General features: G+C 52.4%; 8 protein-coding genes across 8 annotated transcripts; 5 read left to right on the top strand and 3 right to left on the bottom strand.

The window, feature by feature from the left end:
• Positions 1-323: 323 nt before the first annotated feature.
• On the bottom strand, positions 324-1,729 carry BD324DRAFT_624883 (hypothetical protein). The gene is made up of 3 exons (XM_022015747.1): positions 1,302-1,729; positions 968-1,249; positions 324-761 (listed from the first exon to the last, which is right to left on the bottom strand). The coding sequence occupies exons 1-3, from the start codon at positions 1,360-1,362 to the stop codon at positions 601-603; spliced, it is 504 nt and encodes a 167-aa protein (XP_021871163.1). The 5' UTR covers positions 1,363-1,729; the 3' UTR covers positions 324-600.
• Positions 1,730-2,112: 383 nt separating this feature from the next.
• BD324DRAFT_427434 (hypothetical protein) lies at positions 2,113-2,919 on the bottom strand. The gene is made up of 3 exons (XM_022012758.1): positions 2,576-2,919; positions 2,373-2,516; positions 2,113-2,309 (listed from the first exon to the last, which is right to left on the bottom strand). The coding sequence occupies exons 1-3, from the start codon at positions 2,790-2,792 to the stop codon at positions 2,185-2,187; spliced, it is 486 nt and encodes a 161-aa protein (XP_021871164.1). The 5' UTR covers positions 2,793-2,919; the 3' UTR covers positions 2,113-2,184.
• A 633-nt stretch (positions 2,920-3,552) lies between these two features.
• BD324DRAFT_427372 (hypothetical protein) lies at positions 3,553-5,350 on the top strand. Its single transcript, XM_022012757.1, has 13 exons — positions 3,553-3,892; positions 4,020-4,186; positions 4,259-4,306; positions 4,367-4,370; positions 4,431-4,531; positions 4,600-4,610; positions 4,670-4,690; positions 4,762-4,784; positions 4,846-4,872; positions 4,930-4,950; positions 5,018-5,030; positions 5,106-5,169; positions 5,229-5,350. Exons 1-13 carry the CDS (start codon positions 3,856-3,858, stop codon positions 5,238-5,240), a joined length of 549 nt encoding a protein of 182 aa, XP_021871165.1. The 5' UTR covers positions 3,553-3,855; the 3' UTR covers positions 5,241-5,350.
• A 300-nt stretch (positions 5,351-5,650) lies between these two features.
• Positions 5,651-8,847, top strand: BD324DRAFT_427242 (WD40-repeat-containing domain protein). The gene is made up of 8 exons (XM_022012756.1): positions 5,651-6,785; positions 6,856-7,017; positions 7,075-7,570; positions 7,631-7,715; positions 7,783-7,825; positions 7,889-8,086; positions 8,159-8,350; positions 8,479-8,847. Exons 1-8 carry the CDS (start codon positions 5,943-5,945, stop codon positions 8,719-8,721), a joined length of 2,262 nt encoding a protein of 753 aa, XP_021871166.1. The 5' UTR covers positions 5,651-5,942; the 3' UTR covers positions 8,722-8,847.
• Positions 8,848-9,156: 309 nt separating this feature from the next.
• On the bottom strand, positions 9,157-10,650 carry BD324DRAFT_624898 (hypothetical protein). Its single transcript, XM_022015748.1, has 2 exons — positions 10,203-10,650; positions 9,157-9,794 (listed from the first exon to the last, which is right to left on the bottom strand). The coding sequence occupies exons 1-2, from the start codon at positions 10,401-10,403 to the stop codon at positions 9,375-9,377; spliced, it is 621 nt and encodes a 206-aa protein (XP_021871167.1). The 5' UTR covers positions 10,404-10,650; the 3' UTR covers positions 9,157-9,374.
• A 1,167-nt stretch (positions 10,651-11,817) lies between these two features.
• BD324DRAFT_427794 (hypothetical protein) lies at positions 11,818-14,191 on the top strand. The gene is made up of 2 exons (XM_022012759.1): positions 11,818-12,245; positions 12,313-14,191. Exons 1-2 carry the CDS (start codon positions 11,993-11,995, stop codon positions 14,037-14,039), a joined length of 1,980 nt encoding a protein of 659 aa, XP_021871168.1. The 5' UTR covers positions 11,818-11,992; the 3' UTR covers positions 14,040-14,191.
• A 1,282-nt stretch (positions 14,192-15,473) lies between these two features.
• BD324DRAFT_650742 (hypothetical protein) lies at positions 15,474-17,399 on the top strand (the record flags this gene model as incomplete). Its single annotated transcript, XM_022018194.1, has 6 exons — positions 15,474-15,493; positions 15,554-15,692; positions 15,750-15,888; positions 15,957-16,100; positions 16,160-17,170; positions 17,239-17,399. The coding sequence occupies 6 exons, from the start codon at positions 15,474-15,476 to the stop codon at positions 17,397-17,399; spliced, it is 1,614 nt and encodes a 537-aa protein (XP_021871169.1).
• Positions 17,400-17,668: 269 nt separating this feature from the next.
• Positions 17,669-19,579, top strand: BD324DRAFT_650743 (cytochrome P450; the record flags this gene model as incomplete). The annotated part of the gene is made up of 8 exons (XM_022018195.1): positions 17,669-17,883; positions 17,943-18,047; positions 18,104-18,362; positions 18,404-18,737; positions 18,790-19,118; positions 19,162-19,275; positions 19,356-19,362; positions 19,416-19,579. 8 exons carry the CDS (start codon positions 17,669-17,671, stop codon positions 19,577-19,579), a joined length of 1,527 nt encoding a protein of 508 aa, XP_021871170.1.
• Between the last annotated feature and the right edge of the window lie 132 nt (positions 19,580-19,711).

The raw sequence follows: 19,711 nt of genomic DNA on the forward strand, positions 1-19,711 counted from the left end.
TGGTGGGGGCGCGGAGGTGACGTCGGAGGCCATTGACTTCGGGCAAAAAAAGAAAACTGCGCACAGGGGGGAATATCATGGTTCTCAGTCAGCCCGAGGCGAGCTCAGATTGATGGGTCACTGAGCGAACAGGAGGCAATTCTGGGATGAAGAGCAGTAGCAGCTTGAGTCTGTCCAATCCCCACAAGAGCTTCAGTGTTCAGACGACCACGACGCCCAGAGAGGGCCACAAAAGGTGAGTGTGGCAGTCACCGAGTTCCCAATCAAGGCTTGTAGCATGGGACTGTTGTTACTTTGGTCACCCGCTGCCATGCAGGACGCTCGGACAATTTCAGAGTCTACGTGCGAGGAATATGCATGGTGGTGTCATATGCTACAGGTGAATGTGTGTGCGTATATCTCTCCTCAATGTCGGTCCTGCCGCCTCCCCCCGCGTGTCAGAGGAAAGAAAGAACACGTGTCGAAGGGTCTACCTACATGAGGCGAGATTACCGTTTGGCGAAGAGTGTCGATCGGCATGTAAACAATGGAGTCTAAAAAACGGAACAATGGAAGGATGAATGAATCGTGTCTTGTCGATAGAGCCGCATCGCGCCTCATCTAGAAGAGCAATTGACCCGCACCGAGGGCGATACCGACCACTCCGACGGCAGCCGTCCAAGTACCGGTATAATCGACGATAAATCCTGGTTGAGCGGCTCCAGAGGTCGAAGCGGCTGCACTGGAGGCAGCCATGGATCCGGAATGTGAAGTTGCGATGCCTGAGGAAAGAAGGGAGGCGTTTGTCAGTAAAAGGGGAAACGTCTCGCATCACAGCCGGTAGAGCATGGAGTTGTGTCAAAGGCAGGGTGACCAAGCCAGGTGGAAAAAGGAACCTATTAGCAGGGCCATTCTTCTTCAAGGCTGAAACACATGACATCGCGTCGCACACTCGCGCACACTCGCTTTCGCTCGCTGAGACACTCACTCCTCGATGCCGCTCCGGCCACTGAGGACAACCTCGATCCAACCGCACTGGACCTGCTCGCGACGGCACTCGTGATTTCCGCCCGGACACTACTCGTGACACCTGCAAGGGAAGAGAGGACATCTGTAGCACTGGCACTCGTTTCGTCCGTCAATGATTCGATAGATGATTCCAATGCTGAAGTCGCTGAAGCAGCTTCGGAAGGCAAGATATCGGTAGCATCTGTATCGGATGAGGGTGTTGCAGAGGGTTCAGCGTCACTCGGTGCAGCTTCCGAGGCGTCTGAGGGAAAGTGTCAGCGGGAAGGAAGGGATAGATGCCTTTTGGGATTCACCTTGAGCGATGACACCGATGGCGAGCAGCAATGGGACGACAGTGAAGATGGTGGATCTCATCGTTGTGGTGCTGATGTAGTTGTGTAGTCGAGGTAGAGTGGGCGTTCAATCGCCACAAGGCATCATCCCGCGCTCTATATATATCTCGTGTGCCAAGACTCAACACATAACAGACTCGCCGCAACCGCAGCAGCCAACATTCCTTCAACTAACAAGAGGTTCTAGACCTTTTATAGCGTGAAACGAGAGGGTGGTGGCGTTTTTTTTTTCGGAAGCGAGTGTGTGTGTATGTGTGTGTGTGTGTGTGTGTGTGTGTGTGAGCGATGAAAGGAGGGACAGCTGCTGCGAGGATGCAGCAGCAGCAGCAGCAGCACCACCACCAGCACAGCATGAATGTGACGTGTGATGACAGTTTCATGGAGCAGCTACCATCACTGGACACCCCCCCCCCTTCCCTTGATTCACACCCGCCCCCAAAGTCTGTCTGAAGGAGTTCAGTTTCAAAATTCACCCATTAAGTCAGTCGCGTGGCAAGATATCTTTTTTGCTTCCGTTCACGTTGAGTCAATTGGTCGTGTGAGGTCGAGCGAGTCATACGTCATCAACTCTTCCGGGTGCGAGTGGGTGGACGACGATCACTATTCATTTATTCCGGTGACCAATTTTCATTATGCGTTCTGTAATGGAATGCAGTGTGGAGGCGAGAGCTTTGACATAGCTGAGCAGAGGCTGGTGTGAGGAGATGAGCCCAATCTGGGTTGACAGACCTCCATCTCGGCGACACGATACAGATCAATGCATAGGACGCTACAGAGTATATAGAGTCCACAGGTGGCTCAGGGAAAAGAACGACACTATGCCTTGGCATAGGGCTTGCTCGCCCTAGATCCAGACTCGTCCGGCACCGATAGCAACGCCGGCAGCTCCAACCATGGCTGTCCAGGCCAATCCGGAAGAGAACATGGCTCCGGGCTGAGCGGCACCAGAGGTGGTAGCGGCCGAGGAGGCTAAGAAGGAGGTGTGTGTGTTCAGTGTGCTTTCCTATCGGTATGAAACCCTGGAGCACTCACCCGAGCTGAGAGCACTGCTAGCTGCGCTCGCACCGGACGCTGCGGCACCAGCGGCGGAAGACGATGCACCGGTAACGCCACTTGCGGCGGCTCCCGTGATAGAGGTAAAGACGGATCCAGCAGCTCCAGTGACGGATTGGAAGCCTACGCAGGAGGATAAAAGCAATCAGCTCGGCCTTCAGAATATGTTGCACTTCACTCACCAGACGCAGCTGCACTGACGACACTTGCACCTCCTGACGTGATGTCAGACAAGACACTGCCACCTCCCGAGGTAATGTCAGATAGAACGCTGGCACCTCCAGAAGTGATGTCGGAGAGGACGCTGGCACCTCCAGAAGTGATATCACCGACCACAGAGTTGATGGCGCTTCCGACTGAAAAGAGAGAGAGAGAGAGACGATGATCAACCTTCAACATGCACACATCATGTCATCATCACAACCATCACCCCCGACTCACTCTGCCTGGGAGCCATGGTTATCCGAGGGTCAGGTCTGGGTTCAGCCATGACTCCGCCGAGAGCCGAGATGACGGAGAGGAGAGCGACACTGGAGACTTTCATGGTGAGAGTTTGTGGGGACGGGTTGGTGATGTATGCGACAAGATGAACGTTAGACAGGTTGAGTATTATTTAGTTGTCAGGCGACCAAAAGTAGCCGTTTGACTGCGCACTCATCTACTTGGCGGCTTCCAGAAGCAGCAGCAGCAGCCCCGCATCATTTCGTCATCATCGTCAAAATAAAATATACATAAAAAATTCACTACATCCGGTAAACCCGAGAGACTTAGTGCGCCAGTGACGACAAAACTGGAGGATGCGGGGGGAGAGGGGGAGTGGCGCTTGGGGGCTCTAGGCTTTTCGGACTCGGCCATGGTGACCAGCTAGCAGCTTCGTTGTCCAATGGATCCTCAGATCAATCTTCCAAGTGATCAAGGTGGGAGATGTCACTCGGTCTCGGCTCTCTCAGGGCGTAGAAGGGAGCATCTCGTATACACAGTCAAAGGCACACACACACTTAAGCAGCGTTGAATGATCATTGCATAACACTTCCCCCCCCGGACCAGTCGAGTCCACTGACCTTCCTTTCAACCCCCTCTGACCGCTAGCTGACGACTGACGATCAACAACAACGACAAGTAGACCACCTTGCTCCATCCTGACATTCACCGCCTCTCAGCTCGCTCACTCACTCACTTCGGACGACTCTCAAAGATTACAGGAACGCAGAGCTCTGATATCTCGAATCTGTCAGAGCTCTTTCTGGGCGCTCACGTCTTCGGCAGTATCTTGTGCTGGAATCGCATCGCTGCTCTGCTCTGCGGAACAACGCGGTAATCTCCATCAGTGTACAGCCATCCTCATCTTGTCTAGATCTCTAACAGGAGGACTACTTCCCCTCCAACGAGGCCTATTACCCTCACCTTTTTTGCCCTGCTGCATCCTTGAAGCTCACGAAGACCAACCGCCCACCAACCCACCATGGCTCTCATCCCCGTCGGTGCTCCTCGTGATGCCGGTGAGTCGATGTGATTCCAAGACTCTCTTTGCTTGTCGCCTTTCGACGGTATTCGGCCTTGAAACACCCCCCTCTCCCCGTTGAACGACGTTCGCTGACTCAATCTCTCTCATCCCCCTCCTCTCAGCCATCACCATTGGCCCCTTCAAACCTTCCAGACCAGGATACGGACCAGTCCTATCCTATCTTCAAGCCGCTCAGCTCAACACACCGCTCAAGATCCATCCTCTGCTGAACCTTCGAACTTGGGATCCAAAACCATATGGAAAGTACCTCGCATGGAACTGTATCGAAGTGAGGCTACCCAGGGGAGGAGACGATAATGTCTTGCTTTGATCCGAAACTCTGTTGACGCCGCGACGACAGCATCCAATGTTTGCTGCCATCTGGGTGGACTATGACGATACCGAGACGGTGAGTCTCGCAAAGACCCTCTTTTCATTCGACCGATTGATCTGATGTAAATCTGTTTAGGAATGTCAGTGGATTGCGATTGCTCGATGGTTTCAGGGACATTGACGCTCTCCCACCCGCGCAGGGATCAAAGAACGTGGCCAACCGGCTACATCTCCCATTGTTGAAGAATTAAACTTGGGTCACGTAGAGACGGGTTGGTCAGTCAGAGTGAGAAACAGGATGGTGAGTGTCGCGAGCGCCAGTTCGCAACTAGTAACGCCTAGGATTGATTTTGCTAACATGGTCTTTAGGGGATCACTTGGTGAGTCTACCGAAGTTCAGCGTATGAGTTTCGCCCACCCTGAACCTCTCTCGCGCAAGCGAGGATGTCTTGTTTGCGATGTGAGTCTGCCTCAATCCTTTTTCGATGTCGTCCAAGGATATCATAGCTGACTCTTGAGATCTTCGCGCAGATATGACTTTTTCGCCTCGCCGTGTGAGTTGCATTGGCATGTCATCGCTACGACGCAACCCGCATACTTAACATGAGCTCGCAGTATACGTTGATGAATTGGGAGAAATGCGTGAGCTTGAGGCTCAGAGCTTGACTCTCTGCCCAATAGGATATTGATGCTGTTCAGATCCGAGAGCCGTTCGTATAAGTGAGTCAAGCGATTTAACAAGAGAGTCCGTAGCATTGACCACGACGACTTCACCCCCATTTTGCAGTGGAACAACAATAGTGAGCTCTTGTCAATCGGGCGACGCGCCGCGCCGCCCTGATCATCCTCCTCTTCCTCATCTCATTTACCGCCAGCTTTGAAAAACGCCGGATGGGATTCTTCGACCTGATGGAGGGGTATCGTAAATCTGACGCCTTGGTGAGTCATTCAGGCAGCCTGTCCCGTTCACCGCCCGGCTTGCTAAAGGATATCCCACCGATCGTCCTTAGCTCGGTCAAACGTATTTCGACGGCCTACATAATGATCCGGAAGCGGTGGATCGATTGACGAGAAAGTTCAACTTTCACAGTGCGAATTTGCTACTTCTGAGACTCAACAATTGTTAAGTGGAGGCATCTGAGGGGGTTCGACAAGCGGCATCGACATGACATGGCGTCCCCAAGAGAGGGAGAGAGGGAGAGAGTGCGAGAGCCAGATGAGCTTCTATGCTAGGGTGAATGCACAAGTGTAACAGCCCTAACGGAATCAAAATCGTATCCCTCAGCTGCTTGGTAAATCGCCGGCCCGGGTCCCGCAAGGGGTTGCTGCTGCAGCTGCCCCTTTCTTTTACTACGCCTCCCCGCAGAGAGACCCAAATATAGACACAGCGTCCTTGACCGTTGTGAGCGAAGGAGAACCGGGGCGGGCATCGAGACTTGCATCATTACTTCCCAAGTAGTACCTAGATCTTGGTCCCCCGTCTTCAATCAGCCTTTCACCACCTTGTGTATATCAACGACCCGACCCACCTTGCCAGCTGTCGAAGGCCCCCCGCCCCCATTCGGCACTCTCGCCGTGTCATAATCAACGACCTTCGGACCTTCGTCCCCCGCCCTGCGCTTTCTTTCTCGGCTTAATCCAAACTACGAGCATTACGCATCGTCATCTCTCTGTATTTGGGATCCATCTTCATCTCCCTATAATCATCCATTATGGAGCTGTACATCCCTCCCCCATCCTCGTTCCTCCCTCGTCTTCCACCGCCGCGTCCGGTGGTACCAGCGGTCCCTGTGGTCCCCGTCCCGGAACTCCCAGAAAAGGTGCACGCTCCAGAAGGAGCTTACACTCTGAATGCTTCGTTGTTCCCATCCATCGGAACACCGGCAGCGCCCATGGCCTATGATCCTCGGACATTAGGTGGAGGGCCCCCCTTCGTAGGTGCTGCTGGGGGATTCATGGTTCCACCCGGTATAAATTCTCTGCCTCCTCAAGCTGGTCAAACGGCCATGTCATTCGGATCAACCGTTGTCAATGGTCAAACACAACCTGCTTGGCCGGTCAAAATGACCTTCATCCCAATCTACTTTGCTCCCAAAGGATTCGGCGCAGGAGGAGGTGGTGGGGGTATAGGAGGAGGAGGAGGAGTTGGTGGTGGTGGTGGAACCCAAGTGACATCTCCGACTAATGGCGTCAATCATGCTGGAATGTACGAACCGTCCGTTTCCTCTGATTCATCCGACCCAACATCTTCAGATAACGTCGTGGTCCCTCCGACACCGATGGAAGTTCCCCTCTCTGCTATACCTCAGGCTCAACCTGGTAAACGAAATATCAACATCTTTGCAAAGAATGCCAACGTGTCGAATACACTGCCTAGACCAAAGAATAATCTGAGATCATCCAATTCCACTTTCGTCACGAGATTGCAGACCATGGACAACTTGCCAAAGGTCTTGGCGGAAAGAGGGAGAGGAAGTGCTGGTGAAATGGTCAGGTGGGGGTTCTGGAATCTGGGTAGAACGTTTGGTTGGGCAGAAGAAGGAGGAAAGTACAAAGTGAGACGGATGCGCATTTCTCCACGAAATCATCGCATATCCACTGACTGACACATCCCTCACACCGTAGGAAGCATTCTCCCGCGTAACATTCTCTCAAGTCCCGACTTGCCATACTGTCTCGCCATTCACTGCCAGTCCTGACCGTCTCGATATTATCGTTGGCTTCGCCTCGGGTGATTTGGTGTGGTTGGATTTCATCGCGGGAAGATACTCGCGAATTAACAAGGGGGTGAGTAAGAGCTCTGCTTCATCATCATCAAACTCTACTGACCCGGACCTCCTCAAGGGAATTCTCAACAACACCGCTGTCAGCTCCGTCCACTTTGACCCTCGTCATCCCCATCATTTCATTGCATCTTTCGCAGATTCCACCATCCTCCAATTCAACATGTTCGCCGAAGACCCCGTGTTGCCTCCAGCAAACAGTACGACTCCCATGCCATGGACCACTCAATTTGAACGCCAAGAAGAACAACAGAGTCAAGGCGAGCGAACGAGTACACCTCTTCCTGGGTCTAGGCTCGCCAACGAGCACCCGGAGCTCGAGAAAATAGCATCAGACAACGAGCCACAAAGCACTGCTGCACCTCAGGCGGGTCCAACGGGTATGACGAACAGTCGACAAGTGTATGTTGAATGGGTGGAAAAATTGCTGGCTTGGAAGAATGAAGATTTCGGTTCGTTGGCTGAACTGAGCAAGATGAAAAAGGGAGAAGAGAGGGGTACATGGGTCGGAAAAAATCCCATTGCGGCCTTCAAAGTCGTCAAGCAAGGTCTGAGCTGTGCGTAAACGTCGGCTTGCAGTATGCGCGCGAGTGATGAGAGACTAACAGAATTCATAGCTTTGGCCTACTCGCCGGATGGGAGATATCTCGCTGCGGTCGCGGAGGATGGCATGCTGAGACTCGTCGACGTGGCGGAGGAGAAGTGAGTCCTCGGCGTGATCCAGGTTCGGTCACCGTCCTTGTACTGACTCTTCGCCTCGCCTCCCTAGGTTGACAGATGTGTTTGGAGGATACTTTGGAGCTCTGAATTGTGTAAGGCTTTTTATAATCTGGGGGATGTTCAAGACGCACTTTCTGACACGATCTCCTTTCTAGGTGGCTTGGTCTCCCGACTCACGCTTTATCGCCGTTGGAGGTCAAGACGACCTCATCACCATCTACTCTGCTCGTGAGACTCGGGTGGTCGCTCGATGTCAGGGTCACTCGGCATTCGTCACCAACATTGCATTTGATTATTCTCGCGGTGGAGGATACAGGTTCGGAAGTGTAGGCGAGGATGGCAAGTTGGTCTTGGTGAGTGGAGCGAACTCGCGCGACTTTGAAACTATAGAGACCTACCTCGCTGACGCATTGCTTTGCAAATAGTGGGATTTCACTGCTGCTCAACTTCATCGACCACGCCATCATACTCATCATTCCAACTTGTCTCATCATCGTATCCCTGGTTCTACTATTTCGCTGAATACTCAAGTGCACGGTATGGGCGTAGAAATCCAAGGCACAAGGTACCACGAAGCGCCTCCACGGAGCGAAGTGGCGGACTTACAACCCGTCATGGTGAGTAATTATCACACTCTCTTTCCGCCTCTTCTGCTCACTTCTCTCTTTCTCTCTCCCCCTCCCTCTCTCTCACGCTGTGGACGTGGACATCGCGCTGATCCTCGATGCCCCCTTCTTCATCTCAGGCCCGAATGGTCGAAGGAAATCTCCTCACCGTCATTGCGTTTACACCCTCGGCCATATTCACCGTCTCACGCGCTGCGCAGCTCAAGATCTGGCAGAGACCCCCGAGACAAATCATGAACCCTACGAGACAGAGGCAAAAGTCTGCTCAGAGTCAAAATACTCAGGGTGGTGGAGGGACACCAGGGACACCTGGAGGCATGAGGACCACGAGAGGAGGGGGCGATGTGGCTGTTGCGGCGTGAGCGAGGAGCGAGGAGCGAGAGCGAGAGCGTCGAGCTCTCGCTGAGGACGAATCGAGCGAGGCAGGCGAGTGGAGCGTTCGACATCTCTCTCATGGGAGGAGAATATATGAGCGAGGGAAGAAGTGTCGCACGTATCGAGGGCTCTGTGGGCGCAATGGTAGATGGTCAGGATCTGAAGACCTTGTGGGGGGCAGGATTGAGCCCAGTGGAAGGAGGAAAAAGTAATACTCTCTTGTCTCTTCTCGGAAATCTCAGATATCAGTAATGCTTTGTTCCTCCTCATTCATCAGCAGAGGCATAGGAGAGGGTGTCCAAGATTTGTTTGGAGAGGGTGGTTGGGGTTGTCGTCTTATTTGTATTGTCTGTCCGTCATGCAGCAAAAGTAGTGAAAGCGAGCGGAGCCCGCTGGAAAGGGACAATGATGACTCTTCCGTGATCAAGATCACTCGGTGTCTCGGTCAAACCGGTGGATACATCGTTTGACCAATGTGGACAGACACTATACGAAAATCGAGAAAATGTTGTACAGATCCGGATTATCATCTCAGGCGGGCTGGCACTAGGCGCCATAGGCGGACTCGGATTGCTCCTTCATGTTCACGCTAGGCGGATTGCTCCTCCATGTCCACGCTAGGCGGATTGCACCTTCATGTTCACGCCCCTATCCCCCTCTCCAATCTCTTCTTCTCCTCTTCCAACCTCTTCCGCTTATTCTTCAATACCACCACAGCGCGTCGCTGAGCAGGATTCAACTCTTTGATCTCGAGTGAATCCAAGGTGCGTCCGTGAGTTCCATCCTCATGATCTGAGCTATCTGATGTACGGTCATAGGCTGATGATGGAGCCGCTGCTGTTGATCCTGGAGAAAGAGAAGGAGCAGCAGGCGGTATAGCCGACAATGCCTCTGCGGAAGAAAGTATATCTAGTTTTTGTTCCATATTGGCCAATACGTCAGATTGAGCTTGGAGAGCTCGTTCAGCTCGACTGATGAGATCTTGGATGTGAGGCGCCATGGTAGTTGACATGGTGGATTGGTACGAGGAGATCGTGGGGTGAGGAAGGAGGAGGAAGTGCTGTTGGGGGGGAGGGGGGGGGGGGGGGAGAGGGAAGAAGGGGGGGGGGGGAGGTAAGATTGTTCGAAGCGAAGTGAGGTAAGGCGAGTGGAAGCAATCAAAGCGAAGCGAGGGTCAGAGAAACAGGCACAGCGCCATGGACGTATCGAGGAATTAGATGAAAGCGGAAAGTTCGAGCGAGGAAGAACACAGACAGACACGAAGGAAGAGTCGTTTGGCGAACGGACGATGCAAAGGATCGTAGATGGGGCGGGCGAAAGAAGGTCAAAAGTCAGCGATCCGCCAAAGACCAAATTAAATCCCAGCATAGCCCTCCTCGCATCATCGCACGCATCGTCGATCTCGCCATCGCTGCTATCCTCCCTTCGCCTTTTTTCTTCCATGGCCGCCCCACTCCTTCTCACTCACCTGTCTATTCGTCAAAACCTTGGCCAACCTCGGCATATCTTCCACGCCGACCTTGAACATGTCCAATCCTCTTCCTAAAGATGTCGTACATTCCTTCGTGATCTCCACACATGAGTCCAACGAATGGAGAAAATCAAACGATGGGAGAGTTGACGTCGAGGCGGTAGGGTACATGGATTCTCTCGCCAGAGTGGAAGGCATGGCGAGTGAGTGCGAGTGAGAGCGAGCGTGAGAGCGAGCCGGTGGGTGTTCAATGCTTTGCAACCTCTTCTTGCAGTAGAATAGTAGGATGAGAAATGCGATTCGCCGTCTGTCTCTCGCCTTGACGTCCACCTGGTCAGTAGGTAGTTGTTCAATGAGAAGAAAGTGAATGTGGAGGCAAGTCGCGTGTGTGGCAAAATGACATTTCCATGGGACGCGTCAACGGTATGTATGGGCTACATTATCATTGTGCCACCCTCCAAATGATGCAAAAGCGATTCAACGAATCATTCATGCGGCAGTCTTATGGAACATGTCGACAGAGGGTGAATGAGCCTAGATGCATGATGATGGAATGTCCACGACAGGTGCCGTATATGCCACGCTGCCCATGGAAAAGGTCCTTTCAAACTGGCCGGCCCACACATGCTCGCCGGGAAAAACACGTTGCTTTCCAATGATGTTTTCTGTTCTGAACCGCATTACCTCCGGTATTCTATTCCAGGCAACATTGACACTGCGCAACAACAAGGTCCAGTCAGTCCAGCAGCCAAATAATGACAAATGGGTTTTGATAGCTAGAAAGGTTGACCTTCCTGTGGCTCTCTCTCTCTCAGGAAGAGGCACAGAGGCACAAATCATCAGTCCCTACGTGTCTGGACTGCGGGGTGTGTGTGCATGTGTTTCCAACTGGGCAGATCTTACAGGTAGCTATAGCTCTCAGAGATGTCACACTGTCGATGGAGTATGCTCCGCAGAATGCTCTACCACTAGGCTAGCTACCCCTCCATCGGAGACCAACACGCTGCTGCCAAGGTATGTATTGCCAAGGCTGTCTGTCAGTCATCGTTTGTAGTGAACCAGCAACACCCTCGACGCGTCTCGAGACCGCGCGTCGCGTCGCGTCTCTGTGTCTCTTCAGGGTCAAAACAGAAAAAAAAAACACGTCTGTCACATTCAGAGGGTGATTATTATTTTATATTTTTGGCCAGCTCATCCACTGTGTCGGCCATCTATAGAGACCACTTGCGCTTCTGTCTCTCTCTGTCTGACTTGCAAAACGTCAGCAGCGAGTGCAGTTTGACGACGAACGACGACGACATCCTCCCCCCGGAGCAACGAAAACAAGCCACGACTGCCCGCCCTTGCCTGCCTGTTGATATTATTCTCTTGTAACGAACGACCTTGACTCGGCATCTCTCTCTCCATATCTTGGCCACCACTCATCTTGACTCCCATTTTCTTGGATCAACACCATCCATTGATACATGTTCTCTTTTTCCCCTAGACCAGGCGACTGCGGCTCAAACTAGACACGTCGGCACAGTAGTAGTGTCAAATTGAATACAAATCTCTTTCTCTCTCTTTTCTCTCTTCCCTCGCTCGCTGTATCTCAACCGCTTCCATCGAACATCATCATCATCATCATCATCTCACTACTTCTTTGCCCCGTCGATCAGGGCAAGTAGTGGGATCATCTCGAAAAGATCTGGCAAAATCTTTCTTCACGCAGCGCCCATTGTCATCCTCGCTTACTGGTCCTCACACACACACATAACCTTTGCCACCCAAGCACACGTCCTCCACCCATGTACACCCCTCCACGTCGCGCACTCGTTCCTACCTCCAACCATCCCAATATCCCTTCATCCACTTTCGCTTACAGGATGGACAAAGAGATGGACATGGCCAGCGCATACAGCAGTATAGGACTCAAGATGGAAGAGAGTGATTCCGAAGTCTCCTCCTGTGCACCTTCACCTTGCCTGGCGACGCGTGAAGGGAGATGCTTCTGCGGCAGAGATGTCACAGGAAGCGAAGGGGGCATCTATTGCAGTGTCGGTGGGTGGCCAAAAATCCAATTCTTCTCATCAGCTTGGCTCGGTGCTGACGTTGGGATGCCCTACAGCTTGTGCACGTTCAGATGCCTTTTCATCACTCTGCTATCGATCCAACGGGCCTAACGGGAATCTGTCATCTAACACCAGCACGTCATCATCCTCCCAGCAACCCACTTCGCAGCCTCTATCTCGCACTCCCTCCGCCAATTCGACCGCGTCGAGTTCCGAAGACTGGACAGCATCGCATTATCGTCGTCTGGCTCGCGCTGAATCACGACGAGATGAGAGGCGCGAAGAGAGGAAACGGAGACGTGCAGATGGTCTCAGTACATCCTCATCCTCGAGTGCGAGTCGAAGCACTGTCGTCTCAACGTCATCCTCTGCTTCTCGCAACGTCCCTGAACTCGTTGGTGGTGGACACGCTCGCAATCATTCCGTCGCCAGCACAGCCTCTTCAGCTTACACCGTTTCCTCACTCTCTCGTAACCCCTCCCTTGCGTCCACTGCAAGCTCTCGACGACACCCCGGCATTCACGTCGATAGCGTCATCATGGAAGATGATGAAGAGGTGTGGATGAAGCCGATGGACAGTTCGAAACCATATGCTACGCCTCATCGTAAGACTCACCGTCGTAAAGGATCCGCTTCGGCCTTGTCACAGAGTCGAAAGAAACGCTTGGAGGGATTGGGGATGGGCAAAGATATGCGGGATGTCCTGGAAGAGATCATTCGGATGGAAAAGGGCTTTTCATTGCCTGATCAAGTGGATCGGCTGGACCCCGTCGATAATGAAGGTCCCCCTCCTGGACTCTTCACCGCCGCTTTCGATCGACCACCGCGGACTCCCAGTCCCATGATGGTAGACAGAAAGGGTCAAGCACCCGGGGCACCCAAAGTGCACCGACGATCAATCACTTCGCACCATGGTGTCCCTCTTGATATGTCGAGTGATATACGCGGCCTGCCACCTCTCCCACCCACAACCTCTCGACCCGCAAGCTTTGTAGGAGGTCATCATTCGTCTTTATCTGAAAGTCATACCGCCTTGTACCTCGCCACGGCTTCTCCTGCTCGACACAATCTCCATCCATTCGAATTGATGACGGGGGTTCCGGACCGTCGAAGTGCCTCGCCAAAACTTCAAGCCCGGCGATCCTTGACATTCACTCCTGAAGCCGATGGACCCAGCATATCCACTTTGCCCTCACATCCCGCCATGCGAGATTCCTTCAACGCATTGACGCCTTCGAAACGAAGAGGAAATATCTCCCCCTCCGCGTTTCACCCTTCAATGGACGGATGGCGTTTTCCAAGTTCAGTAGGGTCTAGCCGTGCTCGAAGCGCCAGTGGAAACATGTCTCTAGGCTCAAATACCGCCACCCCCACCCGTCCTCCGCCGATCAACACCAACGTCCCCAACCCCAGTCTTTGCACACCTTCTCATTCGAGAACTCGTCGCAGTCCAACTGAACGAGCCGAAACGCCTGGTGGACCCGTCCTCCTGTGGCCAGCGAATGGAGGTCTACCCATCCCTCCTCCACCCCTTGCTCCGGCATTGTTCCCTTGCTCTCCGGCTAACGCCACGCCTGATTTCGCGCCTCAGCATATCGCGCCTGTCGGCGGGGTTCCGGGTTCAGGCCTTCGATTGGGTAACCTGCTTCTTGACGAAGAGGATGACGACGATGACGTCGATATGGAGGACTCATCCACTGCGCATGGACATGGGGGCGAACGTGGTTACTTGCCTGTATTTCTAGAGGCCGAAGGCTTTAGATCGCAAGGTCGAGAATGGTGATTGGAGCGATACTTGGCATCTCATATCTACAATCACCCATATTTCCGACGACTGTCTCTCTCACTCTCATCTTGGAATTGGATTTCGCCTTGACGGCGATCAACCCTATCATTTTGTATCATGAACCCTCACGTGCCATCTATAGATGAAAACTCAACCCAGTCCTCCGGATTCGAGGACTCTTCACGGCCATGCTACGCTAATACTGCGCTACGACTCGACCCGATCTCAAGGACCACACGTTGTTGTCCTGGATATCGAACGAACACTCTGCTCCATGCGATCACATTCAACAGTATCATATCACCCTTTTTTTGGCATATCTCCATCGAGTGTGGGGATACATTTACTCAATCGCATTATTCTGTCTATATCTTGGACCCGCTGTATATATTTCTCCCTCTTGTGTGTCCCAACCTCGCCCCTATGTGCCATCATTTCTAGAGCCGTCTGCTGAGCAGGTCTGACTCTTTGCGTTGTACTGTGTGGTCTTGCATCTACTAGAGGCGAGAAATCATGCATTAAATGTGATGACGACGAGCTACGAGGCGAATGCAAGCTCGTTAGGCCTTTTGCCACCAAGCCCACATTCCGATAATTTCCCGGAGATTTGCCGGAGCGGGGGGTCAAGGAAGGAATTGGCGAAAGGGATCCGAAATGCTCACAACCAATGCGACAATGCTACGACACGCCGTATCCGCCAGGTCCTCCTTGTTTCCTTGCGGCATCACTTATAGCCTGACAACCACTGACTCAAGCTCCGGCGCGGCTACGGTTGTACCTCGCCGAAGAGGGTGTGCCCTACTCTTCTATCAAAGGTATAACCCTTTTCCTACTAACGACCTCCCCTATCGGAGAATGAAGACGGACACCCACCCTCCTTTTGACAATGTGCCCAAGGAGGGTTGGGCCCTCAGTTCCCAAAGCGAGGGTGGGGGCGAGGGCGCATTGCATTGTTGTTGTCTCTGTTGCTTCTCTCAACCATCCTTAGCCGCACACACGAACACACACACAGATACACCCTCGCCTTCTGTTCTTCTACTTCGGCCGCATCGCTCGGAGCCTAATTTGTTTGGGCATGACCATGGGATTCTGACAAGGATATGAATCGACACACAAAACCCACTGATCACCGTCTAAAGGGGTGCCGCCCCCCCTACTTGAAGTTCAAGACCATCACATCCTACATTACTCACCATCACCGTCGTTCTGATATCTCTGACATCGACACTCAGCTACCCCTTTCATAACACTAAAAATGTCCACATAAGCACTTTATCTCTGGGCAGATCGGACAAACGTCCCATCGCCATCGCCATCGCCATCATCGATCGTCGACCAAGCATCCAGATGTCGATAAAAGGAGGAACGTAACAGCCTTCAGAGACCTCACCTATCCTGAACCATTTTGTCAAAGCCTACCGAGGATTCACTATGCCCGCCATCACAATAGTGTGAGTCTTCTTCAAGCCCCCCTTTGCTTCCCACAACTGATCATCACGACTCCGCTGCAGTGCCCTACAAGACCCTATCGCCATTGTGCATATACCTATCATACATGCTGATACTCAATCGACGAGATTGTATTGGACCTTAGAACATGCCGGAGAGGGATCCAGCGAGTTTTTCAACATTACATCGAACTGTCTTGAGGTGAGAACCCCGCATCCTATCCACATCCACAGGATCAACGCTGATAATCTTTGTAAGATCGCGATCTTCGCCTCTGTAGACCTTGTCAACGCCCATTGGATCGACTCATCCCTTGACAACGGGATCATGATCAGTCAATCGACATGGCGGGCGTTTGAAATATTTTCAGGCGATCAAGATGAGAACGGGAATTACGGTAGGGTGCCCCCCCCCCCCCCCCTCCTTATCTAGCTATGTCGCCGTTCAATAGCTGACCATCTTCAGACTCGCCTCATCTTCGTCACGTCAGCGCCCCTTTAGCTAAAGCTGGTATCACGATTCTTTACCAATCCAGCTACTTTACCGATTTCCTCTTGGTCAAAGAGGCTGACTTTGACAAGGCATCGGCAATCTTTGCAGGGCATGGATGTGAGTTACCTGTCCGCAACGATGTATCTGCCAGCACCACCCTGATTCTAAATCATCAGGGCATGTAGATGGAGGAGATTACACGACACTTCCTTCTCGGCGTCGATCGCAGTTGCTCTCGCCAACCTCCCCCTCTTTGGACCATACACCCTCACCGTCAATCCCATCTGCCAACGTCTTGGACCAGACTGTCGCTTCTCCGCCTGAGATCACGGTGCTTGCTTCTCCTCTAGCTTGCATTGGGTTCTCGAGGCTGGCAGAACAGAGCACATTTGAGAAAATACGTCAGCTCATCGTTTGGCCCAGACGCGCAGAGATCAACTGGAAGAGACGGTCACTTACATTATATTCTGATCTCCTTACTCCGCTCTCAAGTCTCCCTCCAACCCCACGAACGGGCAAGTTCGAAGATTCCGACATGACTCAGTCCGCTGCAGCGGGTCACGGCTTTCATGATCAAGCTCAACGACAGACTCGGCCTTTTCTCTCGTATACCCGGACGACGGATGGATCAAGCTTGATCTCAAGTGTTCAAGTCCTTCGCGACATGTTTGGAAGTCATACAGAAGGAGAGGTGCTTGAACTTGACGATCAAGTATATTATGGCAATGGCGATCTCTTCGATAGCGGTAGTGAAGTGTCTGCGAGATCAGAAGCGGAGAGCGAAGCATCGGACGGAGAGCAAGATGTCGGAGGGCGTCTTCCCGACCGATCTAGACCCATCTCTTTTCCACTCACTCCCGACGAATCCCCAAATTTGGAAACGGATATAGGGAATGATGCTGTTAGACAGTGGGGTCGTCCTGATGGAGAGAGCGACACCGACAATGTCGAAGAGACAAAAGTCCGACCACGACGATCAGCTGGGAACCGAGTGAGCTGGGTCGATTCTTCTATTGTTGCTGGTACATCATCCATCCTGTCCGCAAATACAGCGGCTGGTGACGATAGAGCTACTCCGGCATCCGACTCGAATGTCAAGAGAAGAGGGCGTAAACGATGCCTACAGCTCGATCTCACAGGAGTGGCAGATGCGGATGACGTACAAGACCAAGGCGTGTACCACATGGGTGAGTCCTGTGTGCCTCATGCGATGTTCCCTTCTTGTCCAGCCACGGGGCTAACTTGAAATACTCAGACAAATCTGGACTCGTCACTCTCTTCTCCAATCTCCTCAACGCCGCCAATATCCGAATGCTCTATTCATCCACATTTCACACTGCCAATATCCTTGTAGACGCTACGGATGTCAAGCGAGCAAAGCAGTTATTGGGCGGTGGTGATCCAATTAGGAGATGATTTCTGATCCTATACGCATCTTGACTATATGCTTCGACGTTAGTCCAAGTCATTGCTGTATGTGCGCCTCTTCGTCACTATGCAACCCCCTGTCCTCCCTTTCTGCCCTTTCCGTTGGAAATCAAAAATTCCGAAGACATCCCCGAATGACCGATCAACGTCTGAAGTTTGTCTTTTACAACCCTTGAAATGCAATCTCCGCCTAGACCTTGAATTATCAGTTGGACTCCTCGCAAAGATGGTGCCCAGAGTCTTCTGATATAGCTACGATGAGCCTCTATCCCGCTTTATCGTCCATGGCGTCGCAATTGACCTGGACCGTCATCTTGATCTTGGCCTCATATCTCTTGGTCCGGCGGCTAAGCCAATCGAGAGTGAAATACCGAGATGGTCTCCCGATACCTCCTCTCGTGGGCAACTGGATCCCATTCCTCGGAAATGCTATTGATATTGCGAGAGGCGACAATTTCTGGAGGGAGAGGATGTGAGTCACCCTTCCGCAGCTGAAAAATTGTCGAAGGTGACTGATACAATCCCTCTCAGGAGCGCATACGGTCCAGTTTTCCGAGTCAACGCCATGGGGTCTGAGAAGATCTATACGGTAGACCCGAGCATCATCTCATGGGTTTATAGGAATTCCAAGACCTGGTAAGGGTCTGATCGGAAGGGCGCCGCATACAGAGACTGATCCATGACGTTCATAGCGACTTTCCTTGGTACCGTAGGCACATGTCGAATCACGTCTATGGTATGAGCCGAGATGTTGCTTTCTCACCCGTCTGGGATGAGCACCTCTTTGCAATGCACCATCGGGCCATGTCTCCCGGAATGATCGGGACCCTGAGCGAGAGATATGTCGATGAATTGGAGGTGTTGATGTCGGCTTGGACCAAGGACGTGGAGGCTTTGGGGAACGGGCAGGGAACTCTGGTTGATTTGGCAGATTCTGTCTTCGATATCATGGTGAGTCCCTTCCTAATGCCTGATTCCCGACATCGCTTTAGTACATCGCCTCATCCAAGGCATTCTTTTCGTCCTCCTTCCCGGCCAAAGAATCGATACCCGCATTCAAAGCGTTCGATCAATCGATTCCTCTCTTACTCCTCGAGACACTACCCTCACTGCTCATGTCCCCAGCCAGACGTACAAGGACGGATCTCAACAAGATCATTATGGATTGGTGGAAGACCATTCGGGAGGACTTAAAAGCCAGAGAGGCACTGGCTCCGAGTCTCATCGGAATGCTAGATACAGGTGAAGAGGAAGGATGGAGCGATGATGATCTGGTATCTTGTGCTCTTCCCGAGCTTTGGGCACTCGAGGCGAATGCGCCTTATGGTGAGATATCCATCAAAGGTGATGTACATACATCCACTGACATGGCACTCAGCCGCGGTCTGGACCATTGTTGAAATAGTCCGACGACCAGCGCTGTACGATCTTTTGTACGAGGAGATCACTCAAGCTATCCATTCGCTCTCTCCTTCTCATCTCTCGACCCTTATCCACTCGACTCAACCGGAACTACTTGCCAAGTGTCCCGGACTCAATGCAGCGTTCCAGGAGACGCTCCGACTACATACATCGTCCTTCTCAATCCGAAAAGTCATGGAACCGCTCGTTATTCCAGGTAACTTGATCACTTCTGGCCCAGGAAAAGGCGTGGGATACAGTGTGGCCAAGGATGACGACATTGTCTGCGTCACGAGACATGGTCATGTGAGTGGGGTGCCACGACATATTGCTGAATTGCCCCGTATAGGTCTCAACAGATATGGAATGGGGAGTGACAGCGGATATCTGGGATCACACGAGACACTTGAACGCGAACGCAAAGACGGCTCAGATGTGGCCGTTTGGAGGTGGAACATCCATGGTGGGTGATTGAGATCAACTAGGGACCCAAGCCTCAGCTCACTGATGTGTCCTTGTCTTCCTGACACACGTTCCATACAGTGTGAAGGTCAGTCCCACCTCCTATTTGGCCCCTCCGGCCACTGATCGCCCTCATCATAGGCCGACATTTTGCCTCTATCGAGATCCTCACATTCCTCATCTCATTCATTCACACCTTCGATGTCCAGGTGGTGTCGGACAACATGCAGGTCGACATGACCAGAGTCGGGCTGGGCATCATCCAGCCAAAAGGCAAGACGATCGTGAGACTATCCAGGCGGTAAGAAGGTGCGAGCAGTACTCGTAACGCGCAGAGGAGTGTAACATATGTTTGACGATGGTCGCCGAGGCGGATATCACTGGGACACAATGCGGACCCCTTGGCGCGAGAATGTATCACCTTGCCTCTTAGCCCA

Source organism: Kockovaella imperatae, assembly GCF_002102565.1.
Source record: "Kockovaella imperatae strain NRRL Y-17943 chromosome Unknown BD324scaffold_6, whole genome shotgun sequence".
Classification (NCBI taxonomy): domain Eukaryota; kingdom Fungi; phylum Basidiomycota; class Tremellomycetes; order Tremellales; family Cuniculitremaceae; genus Kockovaella; species Kockovaella imperatae.